The 11,898-nt window shown below is 26.9% G+C and overlaps 2 protein-coding genes across 2 annotated transcripts; both read left to right on the top strand.

The window, feature by feature from the left end:
* Positions 1 to 5,498: 5,498 nt before the first annotated feature.
* On the top strand, positions 5,499 to 6,169 carry LOC112693310. The gene is made up of 2 exons (XM_025568303.1): positions 5,499 to 5,645; positions 5,744 to 6,169. The coding sequence occupies exons 1-2, from the start codon at positions 5,499 to 5,501 to the stop codon at positions 6,167 to 6,169; spliced, it is 573 nt and encodes a 190-aa protein (XP_025424088.1).
* Positions 6,170 to 8,739: 2,570 nt separating this feature from the next.
* On the top strand, positions 8,740 to 10,129 carry LOC112693292. Its single transcript, XM_025568289.1, has 2 exons — positions 8,740 to 9,932; positions 9,998 to 10,129. The coding sequence occupies exons 1-2, from the start codon at positions 9,451 to 9,453 to the stop codon at positions 10,008 to 10,010; spliced, it is 495 nt and encodes a 164-aa protein (XP_025424074.1). The 5' UTR covers positions 8,740 to 9,450; the 3' UTR covers positions 10,011 to 10,129.
* Positions 10,130 to 11,898: the final 1,769 nt, after the last annotated feature.

Raw genomic sequence — 11,898 nt, 5'->3', positions numbered from 1 at the left:
TAGATATCTATCTGTTTTATAACAGCACTGATTTTCTAGGAAATCATACCTTAAAATGTTAATGAGTTGATGTTTGGCTTTGATATCTTGCGATCTGTATTTTATAAAAATGAAACGAAGTAATTCAATTTGTAAATATTTATTTTTCAATTTTTTTTTTTTTTTTTAAATCCTGTTCCTTCGACAATTACTTTAGAGAGTACTTATAAAAAATGATGTTGCAAGCAAAGTAAACAAAAGTAAATGTCCGAGAAGCCTGATGAAAATTGTTGTAGCGGTAGTTATACAATTGACAGTAGAAAATTAACCACCAAGGTTGGGCAAGTTAAGAATTTTCAACTCATTTTAAAATATAACCAATACATTTGTTTATCCATTAATTAAAAAAAAATTACTTATTCTCAGTAGTAATAAAAAAGACAGAGCATTAAGTGCCTGCTCTACTCTTATACCATTCATCAAAGAGATAACTAGAGTTGAAACAACCCGTATTTTTTTAACCATTGAAAAGTTAGATACAAATTCTGAACAGGAGTATTTTTATAAACACAAATGGTATTATCTTATTAGTATAATAGTTCAATATTTGGTATACCAATTTTATGTATTATATCCATAATAAATTTGTATATTTAATCCTACTCATTTTTTGATGAATAATATAAGAACAATTTTCAATAAATACGTACAAAATCTCATTTCAATTATTTTATCAACAATTATTATACATAAACTACACCGTACTAATATTTGCTGCGCAGCAATACTGAATAGGTATATTCTTAGTTACGGTTACATGAGTGACAGAACGCACCGCATAAACAGAGCAGCGGGTAGTCGCAACATGGCCCTTTGACGAATTTCGTGTGACCCGCGTTTACACGTAGTATACATTCTAAAATTCAAAATTAAACGGAGTAAATAATACGAGACACGCATATTCTGGTTTTGGTGTAATGTAGGCTAAGGACTTGTATTCTAAAAAAAAAAAAACCATGCAAATGCGCTTTAAAAAAAGGACCGAATATGCACTACATTTCTTTTATTTTACCGAAAAATCCATATATACTTGGTTTGAGAATCGAATAATAGTAATTAATTGTTAAATACCAATTATAATTATAAATTATCGAGCTGTAATCAATGAATCAACAATTGATACATTTATATATATATATATTTTTTAATCATTACTTATCATTAAAAATGTATGCGGCCCGCAAGTAATATTCAATGTCGCTCTTTGGTCCTTTCAAAAATCCTAGTGGGAACCGCTACTCTAGAGCGTCTGCCCTGAGCGCGTTCAGTGCATTTTTACAGGTGAAAATTTCGTACAATTAATTATATAAACAATTATATTTATATATTATTTTTAGAATTGTTTTAATAGATTAAAATTTGTTGGCCGTCCATAGAGAAGTCTTTATTAATTGATCCCGATGAAGTTTTTGATGTACTGACTCAATAGTCAAAGAAAATCAATATAATTTTGTAAATTTAATATTTTAATTAAAAATATAATACTCTGTTTATTATTGATTATTGTTTTTGTATAAAAAAGGGGTTGTGCGGACATAGCCCTACGGCTTACTTTTTAATAAAGTTTCATATTCCCTCTCACCCCGTTAAAAAATGCCGAGAACGCATACGTCTATCCTACAAGCTAATAAGATATACGTATATACTTTATTATTATTATCATTATGAAAAAAAAAAAAAAAAAATGATATCCTATATTCAATATTTACACAATAATAAATTGGCATTGTTTTATTATTTAAATTAATAATCAGTACGTATTTTATATTTGTTTTTGGATTACTCATACAATATTGTGCGAGTTGATTATAATTTTTTTAATAAACTTATACTCATAAACGTACCGATGTAAAATTAACTCGTACAAACACAATATATTTTTTAAGTACCTACCTACACACATACAATTAATTTTATGGTACTAGAACAACATTTGTTTCATCTCAAAAATGTATTAACTGCTTCCAAAAAAGCGTGCCCGGCGGATAGGTAGGACTGTATTACAAATCCTATGTCCATGTTTATTTTAAACATGTATTACATTGAATTTAAATACAAAAACAATTATAAAATATTTTAAATTACTCATGTAGCTGATGTCACGTAAAGCATATGGTTCTAATTACTGTTTATTCACCAACAGTCGTATGCACACATAAAACGTATTAACTATTATACCTACTATTATATTTTCCAAAGAGCTGAATATTATCATATTTACCAAACTAAATGACGAAATTCTAATTTTTTTGGTTCAAAGCACGTGTTATAATATAAGATTAAAATTTGCAATTGATTAAATAAAATAATAGTAAACGTCCGATTAACAAATTAACTGTTTGCCTAGCCAAGACGTGTAAATGGTTCCTATTAATACATTTTCTAACTTAAGACTTGCATACAATGATTTAAAAAAAAAAATTACATTTTGACTACCAAAAATCTAATTTGATTAAAAAATCAAATATTAAGATTCTAAGATATTTAATTAAAATAAACTTTGGTTTAGCTTAAATACTATAATATTATTATTGTATGATTTATTATAATATTATAATTGTATTATTTTTGTTATTAATAATGTTATTTAAAGTAGTATAAATTGTATACGAATAATCTTACCGATCCCAATTTGTCGAAAATTAAGTTTTTATAAATATAGTGATTTTATAAAATATTTTAATATTTAATCTAATCATCATCTCCTAAATGTTTTATTTTAATAAAGAAATGAAAACATGCGAAATTTGTCATTTGCTGATTAATCTTTTTAATAAGAAAAAATATTAGGAGAATCATTTATATAATTTTCAATATCTTTCAAAAATCTTTGTGTCAATTGTTTGATCCCAGGAGAAACTTAGTGAGAGAACTTTTGATTCGTTTTGACTATTTGAAAGTTTGAAAAAAATGTTTTTATTTTTTTTTTTAAATAAAACAAAAAGTTTTTTGGTTTGTTTAAATAGAAACTGAAATATAAAATGAATAGACAATTGATAGAGAAATGAATAGAAATAAATGATAAATAGTAATGTTTGGCATGGTTTTCACTGAATGACATCGATGACAAACATCAATGTTTTTTTCGAGCAACCGTCGCAACTTCGGGTTAAACCAGTTGACCAGTGCAGTATTTGAAAGTGAATTATGTTAAGCAACTTAGACACGCTTTGGACTTGATGTGTCCATCATATAATTATTGTTGAAAGAATGCTGAGATGGCGTTATTTAACATATATTTTTAATAAATAATCACATTATTGTTGTGATTCACGTTTTATTACTGATGATGATCCATTTAAAACGTGATCGTACTCATCTTGGTTAAGCTGATTTCCACATCTCAACATAATCATTTTATGGTAATCTGAAATTACAAAACACTATATGTGTGACACAATATTTGTACGTACGTATAGTATATTATAATTGATTATTTTTTTTTTTATAAAAATTGATTCCAGTAAAACAAAAGCTATGTGAACATAACGTTCGAAGAATTCAAATAAAGAAAGGGTGGATAAAAAGTATTAAGTACAATCAACTCATTTCCATTCTTTTGATGTAATATTTATTGTCTATAGACGTGTGCAGTGGCGTATCCAGGAGGGGGGCACAGGGGCCATGACCCCCCCCACTTTGGCTGTATTTACTAAATTATATTTTAAAGATTTATATTTATTCGTACTTATACATGAATGCATACTAAAATAATATGCTTATACCAATGAATATTTTGCGGTTTTACCAGTAATCACTATTACCGTTATCACGTTTCATTAACATGGTTCCAGAGTTTCAGATGCCGCCAGTGAGTAGTTACATAGCTGTTTTAGTGACACTGATATAGTTTGACGGTCTCCGTACCACAATTCGTGGTGTAAATAGTGTAATCAGTTTTCACTTATCAATATTCAGAAAATCTACAACCGTATCGTTAAAGTGTATTATTTTAGACTGACGTTAACGTAAAATACGAGTATAGTCACAGTGTAAATTATTGAATTATTCAGTAATAGGTATTTTTTTTTTTTGTATTCAAAACCATAAGTCAAATAGCAACAAGTATGTCTGAAAAAAGATCAACGTTATATTCAATTTTCAACACAAAGAAAAAAAAAGTTGAACAATTTAATAACACGGTAAGAATATAATTTTGTATTATTATAATATATAATTCAATTTTTCAAGTTTTTAGTCTTACTATTTAATTTTATTCATGTTTAGTCCTCAATTATTGGTAATGTAGACGCAGTGACTACGGATAATTTAAAAAATAGCCAAGACGATGTTAGTATTATGATTACAATATGTCAATATTGATTTAATTGTAAATAAAACTAAATAAATATATTTATGTTAATATTTTAGAATAAAGAATTGCATGGTTTTGCCTCAACTACAACTCATATTTTGCATGATATTGCTTCTTGTGTAGTTAATAGATCTTTGAATAGCTTTGAAATAACTGCTTGCTGGAAAAATGCATATATACCGCCACCTTCTTACGATTTTTCTATAAGTATTGAAGGTAAACGGAAACGAAAATTTCAGTATAAATATTTACTATCATTTCCATGGCTTACTTATAGCGTAATTAAACAAGGTGCTTATTGTAAATGGTGTGTAGTTTTTTCGACTACCGGAGGAAATCAGATAAAAAGTAAATAGGTAAATCGAATTAATAATTTTTATAAAGTTATTTAATAGATATATATGTTTTTAGTGTTTAGGTAAATTAGTTAAAGAACTGTTAGTCAAGTATAAGAATATAATTATTGATTTAAAAAATCATAAGAAAAAAGAATATCATCTCAAAAGGCGAATAATTTCATACGTAACACGGAAAGTGGATTTGAAAAATCTGTATATCTATTGTTAAATAAACACAAACAGCAAGTAATTGAATATAATCGTAAACGATTTATTCCAATTGTCAAAACTATTTTTTTTTTGTGCTAAAAATAATTTATCTTTGAGAGGACATCGAGAGTGTGGTTCAATGGCATCAGAAAGTACAAGGAAAAGTTGTTTGTCTGGAGAACAAAGTACCCTACGAGCACTTTTAGCGTTTCACGTAGAGAGTGGTGACAAAGATATTTTATCACATTTTGATACTTCATCCAAGAACTGTACAATGATTAGTTCTGTGATTTAAAATAAAATTATTGATGTGATAGTTAATGTTGTTATAAAAAAATAGTTGAAAAAGTAAAAATGGCCAAATACTATTCGATACTTTGTGATGAAACAACTGATGTTACCACACTAGAACAAATGACAATTTGCATTTGTAATGTCAACGTAACGACTTGAGTTATTCGAGAAGATTTTCTAGGATTTATTGAAATGGTTTCAACTACTTGTACAGTAATTAAAAATACTATCGAACAAAAGCTAGTTTCAATAAGTTTAAGTATGAAAGTATTCGAGGCTAAGGTTACGATGGTGGTAGTAACATGTCTGGACAAATAAATGGTGTCCAAGCTCTTATTTTGAAAGAGCAACCTTTAGCTTTCTACACTCATTGTTTTAACCATTCCCTCAATTTGTGTTTATCCAAAGCATGCAAAGTATTCACAATAAAAATAAAAATGGAATTACTCGTATTTCTACAATTTCAACTTTTTTTTCTGCTTCTATATTACGTGTCAATAAACTTACATCTATAATTGAGTTGAATGATAAAAATAATAAACTCAAGACCTTATGTGAGACTCGTTGGATTGAATGGCATGATGCATTAATTATATTCAAAGAATTGTTTTTGTACATCATAGAAACTTTAGACGACTATGAAAATAATGGTAGTAAATCAGATTTCTCAAGTAAAGCAGTGATGTATGGTAGTGCTATCAGAAAAAGCGATCATGTCGTTTCATTAGAAGTAGTAGTTTTTATTTTTTCCTATACATTAAATTTAAGTCAAGTTTTTCAAAGTAAACAACAAGACTTATCAAAAGCACTAAATGATGTTGTAACTGTACGAGAATCTTTAGAATCTATTCGTAGAGATGTTGATATTAATTTCAAAAATATATTTAGTGAAGTACTTAAGATTGCTTCTAAAATAGACGTCGATATTAAAATACCTCGAGTTGTTGCAAACAAAATAAAAGAGCAAATGTGAACGTTAAAAATCCGGAAGATTATTACTAAATAACTATATTCATTCCATTTCTTGGCCAAATTATATGTGAATCAAGGATACGATTTAATTAAAAGTTAAGAGAAATTATTCCACTTGAAGGGTTAACCCTATCATATTTCAATAAATATGATACCAAAACTATTTTAGAGACTGCAAAAATATACGAAAATGATCTTCCGTTAAATGTAATTGTTACATTACAGGGTGAATTATGTATATAGCAAAATCAATGGAAAAACGATGGACAAAATAGCACAGTGAATAAACCTCAAATCGCTATTGAGACTTTACCTTATTGTATAAATATTGTGCCTAATATTAAATTGTTTTTACAAATATTCACAACTCTTTCTGTTACAACAGCTACGCTAGAACGTACTTTTTCTATCTTAAAACGACTGAAAACATACCGAAGATCAACAATGACTGAAAATAGACTAAATGGATTAGCTCTAGTAAACATAAATAAAAAAGAGGTCATTTCGGAAACTGAAATCATTGAGGATTTGGCAAAAAATGCCCAAAAAAAAATTGCAACTCGTTGATTGGTCAAAATAATTGTATACTATCTACAATTACTTTTATACACTTATAATTTTGTTTGGACTAACCCGTTTTTATTATTAAATTACTATTTATTATTATGTACATATATATTAACTTAATGACTAACTGAAAATATAAATAAATTATTTGCATTAAAAACATTAAATATTTGGTTTATTTATTTTTTATCTTTTTGGTAGTAAGAGGTGTATATGGTAATGTTTTAGACAGCGTGTGCCACCCCCCTCCTAAAAAAAATTCTGGATACGCCACTGGACGTGTGCACTCACCGAAACCAAGTAATGTCTCGTGTTATTGCCTTATTTATTATATATATATATTTAAATATCGCTAAAAAAATAATATTTCTTATTCACGCTCAACACTCAAATTTGATACAATATAACGAAGGTACTTGACATACATTTTAAAAGTATACTGATCGTGTTTACATATTTTTATTTTTTTATGAACTGTAAGTCAAATATAATTGTACAAAGTTCGAACATTTGACAAAGGAATCCTACGTAAGTATTGAGACGAAGCTAAATATACTAATCCAACTGAAGACTATTCTAATATTTCAAAAGTCAACATGCTTTGATGCCTTTGTTTTATCGTTTTCCGTTCCGCTACAATTATTTAGGAATAATATTTTTATTAAATAAAAATGACGTTTGTTTTTTCAACAAGAAAAATATGAATTCTCTATCCGGCATTTGATCGAATCGATAGTTCAAAAAAAACATTAAAGGCACGGTAATAGTCAAATCTCTAATAATTATTTGTAAAATAAGTCAAAAAAATATTTAAAAAAATAAAAATATATAAATTCAGCGGCTGAAATTTGCGGTGATACCACTATATACAGATATATATATATATATTTATATATGTATGTGTGTGTGTGTGTTTATACAGATGAACATCATGTTTCACTCTAGCACGTATAACATAAAAATAGGAATGAAATAAAATTATATTCAAACATAAAAAATTATCACACACAATGCAATTGTTTTCATTTAGACTTGAGTTTTGCTGACAATTTGGGAAAAATTATTTATTTTAATTCCATTGATTTCATCATTTATTTATTTAAGTTGAAACTTGGCGCCTTCAATTATATAAATTATAATGATTATAAGTTATAATTTATAACAATTATTCATAAATTATAATATAAAAACAATAAAACACAAAAAACAAATAATATAATATATTTAAAGCTTTGTATTAATATGTATACGAAAAAAAATTAGTAAGTCCAATTATAATTATAGTTAGTTTATCTGTTAAATTTAACACTATATGGCACAGCCATATTTTTAGTTCTCGAGACTAAACTCATATAGGTAAAATTTTTATTTAACACGACTAATTATTATTTTGTTAAATTCCAATCGTTTATTAAAGTTAAAAGAATTATTTAACCATGTAATTCTAACTAGATAATTTAGTTAATGTTATCATACTTAGTAGTCATTTTAACTACATATTTAGTTGATTTAATTAATTTTTATCAGGAAAAATCACTAAAAAAAAAAAAAATGTTCCAATGCCAATACAACTAAATATGTAGTTCTTCTTATTATATAATTTTATTAAACGTACCATAATATTATAGTCAATCTTGTAAAAAGATAAAGTAGTAAAAATGAAATAAACAAGAACACAGATTATAAATAAAACTTATTTATTATATAATAATATTAATATTTATACACAGTCTATAAAGGGGCATCGCCCGTTACCGCACAAATGCGCAAAATACGCATGGGACAAAACCGCACACAGATTTTAAAATACTAGATATCCCATTGCCGCACACGTATATTTTGGACGATTATCGTCACTTATCGACAATTATCTATAACGACATTATTAAGTTTTATCTGTAAAAGATTGTATTCGCTGTATACAAATTTTTAGTGCGTTTTTAGTCGTCTTTCAATCTTTGAATCATTCCACGTGACATTTATAATAAAATGAATACAATATGTTTAAAATTTTTATTAATAACCGTGGTAATAGTTCTATTCATTTCGACAACTATAACTTTCGTTATTTTAGAACTAATAAAAATTCAGGTGATATTGTTTGGCGGTGTGTGCAAAAAACATGTAATGTAACTATTATCACCAACAATGAAAAAACCGTTTTCATTCACAGTAATATTAAACCAACACGACGAGGACAATGATGAACAAAAAAAATAACTACAAAAAAATCGTACAGCGATTAAACGTAAAGCTATTGAAAATGTACGAGTATATGAAAAGCCAATAAAAATAATTCGTAAAGAATTATCAAGTATTGAAGACTCTCAGGTATGATCATCTAATATAAATGCTCTTCGAAAGTCTATGTATCGAGAACGACGCAAAACTTTACCTACCGTTCCATCATCTATAACCGATGCTATTCAAAAAGTTAAAATTGTTTGTATTAAGAATAAATCTAAAGAAAATTTTGTACATCTACTTGATGAGGATAAAATAATAATTGTAACTTGTAAAACAAATTTATTATTTCTTAATGACAATACGGAAACTTTTAGCCGACGGTACATTCACATATTGCCCAAAACATTTTTTTCAGCAATATACAATACATGATTTAACAAGAGGCCACTACGTTCCGTTAGTATTTGGTTTTTTGCCATCTAAAACATTAAAATTTTATATTCGTATGTGGACAAATTTAAAAAACCTATGTTTACAATTACATTAACAAATACCAATTTAAATCCACAATTATTATTTCTTGATTTTGAAGTCGGAGTTCATACTGCAGCGAGTAATGTATTTAAAAATATCAAAATTAAAGCATGCCAGTTTCATTTATGTCAAGCATGGTATCGAAAAATAAATTCTATTCCAATACTGCATAAAGAGTACAAAGATAAAAATTCAGAGATTAAAAAGTGGCTTAAAATGTTTTTCGGATTACCGTATTTACCGGAAAATTTGATTTCCGATGCTTTTAATGACATTTTATCTGAAGCTCCAAAACTTAAAAAATGCACCGAGTTTGCTAATTATGTACTTGAAAATTATATTGACACTGAACAATTTCCTTCTTCAATGTGGGCTGAAGAACCTAATGCTTCAAAAAGAACGACTAACGGTGCTGAATCATACCACAGTCAACTTCGGTTTGAATTTTATATTCCACATCCATCTGTTTCCAAGTTGTACGTATGAAAACTATTAATTATTAAAATATAGTAATAACTAGTAATTATTATATATTTTTTAGATTGATGTTTTAATAGACCAAAAAGTGATTAAAGAAGCGATAATGCGAAGAATTAAGAAGGGAACTCTGAAGCAATACAGCGGAAATGTGATCGGGAACGAGAAGCTAATTTGGTATATCGGTATTCGCTTTTATTAACAGACTTTAATGAAATATATTGAAAAAACAGGTTTACATTTTAAACCAATATAGGTGTCTACAATAATATTTTTGTTTAAATTATTACATTTTTATTATTATTACTAATACTACTAAAAATGATGACTAAAAATTATTTTTAACTATTTAAATTTTTTTATATAATATTTATGCGGCATCGTACCATTTGTTGTATGCGGAACTAGGCTATACCTTTTTATAAATCTGTGCGGTATCGTACTATTTTTATGTGCGTATTGGGTTATGTATCTTGTGCGGTATTGGGTCATGTTTGTGCAGTAATGGAAAGCGCCGATATAAAGGTACATGAAAAAATTAAATAATTCATTAATATCAATTAAATTGATAGTTTAGTTATTAAAAACAATTAATGAACAAAAAAATACTATTTATTATTTTGGTATAAAATATAAGTTATAAGGCCTAATGCAATGTATAGTATTTTTTATACGATCTAAATTATTAAGTGAGCAACATATTAATTTTGTAGTTAAATTCACATTATAATATTGCAAATCAGTGGTCAAAATGGCTCAAGATAAATGGAGGGATGCTTTATAATTCAGATTTCCTGATATCATCATAACATTCTTCACACTTTGTGTACCTATAATATTTTATTTATTTTTTTTATAGTTCACTTAAGGTATATTATCTTAGTCCGTAGCTCTAAATACGGGTATAATACGGGTTGAGAAATGGCTTATACTAAACAACATAATAAGCCGGGCGCCCGGGCCTGGATGTTAAAAAATAATTATTTTCACCGAAAAAAAAATAATATCTTATATATAAATATAAAAATGATAATAAGTATATCATTTTAAAAAACAAGTCTTAGGAGGAATGCGTTATTTTAAACAAAACAAGTAGAGGGATGAAAATTGTAATCACACATAAGTAGAGGGATGCCATCCCTCCGTATCCTCCCACTTCAAGCAATGTTGCAAATGTTCATAAAAAAAATGAAAATGAAAAATATTGCATATTGCATAATAATTCTCTGAGATGTCCTTTGCAATAAATAATGATAATATTAAGCTAAATATCGGTTAGATATTTGAATCGTTGCTTAAACGTAAAAGTACGGTTATATTGTTGCAGCTATATACGGCACCTTTAAAATTAACCAAAGAAACTCAGTTAAATCAGTTAAATTTTAGCTGTTAAAAAATTAAAATTATGCATTAAAAATTTAGAATAATCATAGATTTTAGTTTTAATGGTTTTATTGAAATATGAACTCCTAGTTTTGTGCTACTAAAAATTGTATTTATACTTACAAAATTCTATATTTTAAATTGAGCTGATGTTTTAAGGCTAATATATGACATGCATTTTTTCTAGAAGTTATACATTTAGCTGTATCTTTGAGTTGTTTATGTTTTGACTCAAACCTCATCGACCAAATTAATGATAGTAGTCCTCATTTATTTTTTACCATGTGATATAATTTAGGTTTCAAATTTGTATTAAAAAATTTCATATATATTTCATGATGTTCGGTAATAAGTGTTGAATAAAGGTATATGCCATCATATTCAATGTTTTTTTCAAAGTGAATACTTATAATTTGTCGAAAATTAATATACAGATTCTAAATTTCTGAATTTAATGGAACTAAATTCCCTTTAATTAAAGCTAAATACTTTGTAAAACATAAAATATCACTTGCAGACATCTTAATTATACTATTTTTTAATAGAGCAGTAGATAAAAGAGCAGGCCTGTTACGAATATCA

This window comes from Sipha flava, unplaced genomic scaffold (assembly GCF_003268045.1).
Source record: "Sipha flava isolate LNK unplaced genomic scaffold, YSA_version1 84_pilon_pilon, whole genome shotgun sequence".
Classification (NCBI taxonomy): Eukaryota; Metazoa; Arthropoda; class Insecta; order Hemiptera; family Aphididae; genus Sipha; species Sipha flava.
This window is presented reverse-complemented; position numbering and strand designations above follow the sequence as displayed.

Bases quoted from the DNA above. Each gene is read 5' to 3' on its own strand.
- LOC112693310 (XM_025568303.1), top strand. From the start codon at position 5,499: ATGTCTGGACAAATAAATGGTGTCCAAGCTCTTATTTTGAAAGAGCAA. The intron at 5,646-5,743 runs GTATTTCTACAA...AATAAACTCAAG, and splicing joins AAATAAAAATGGAATTACTC to ACCTTATGTGAGACTCGTTG.
- LOC112693292 (XM_025568289.1), top strand. From the start codon at position 9,451: ATGTTTACAATTACATTAACAAATACCAATTTAAATCCACAATTATTA.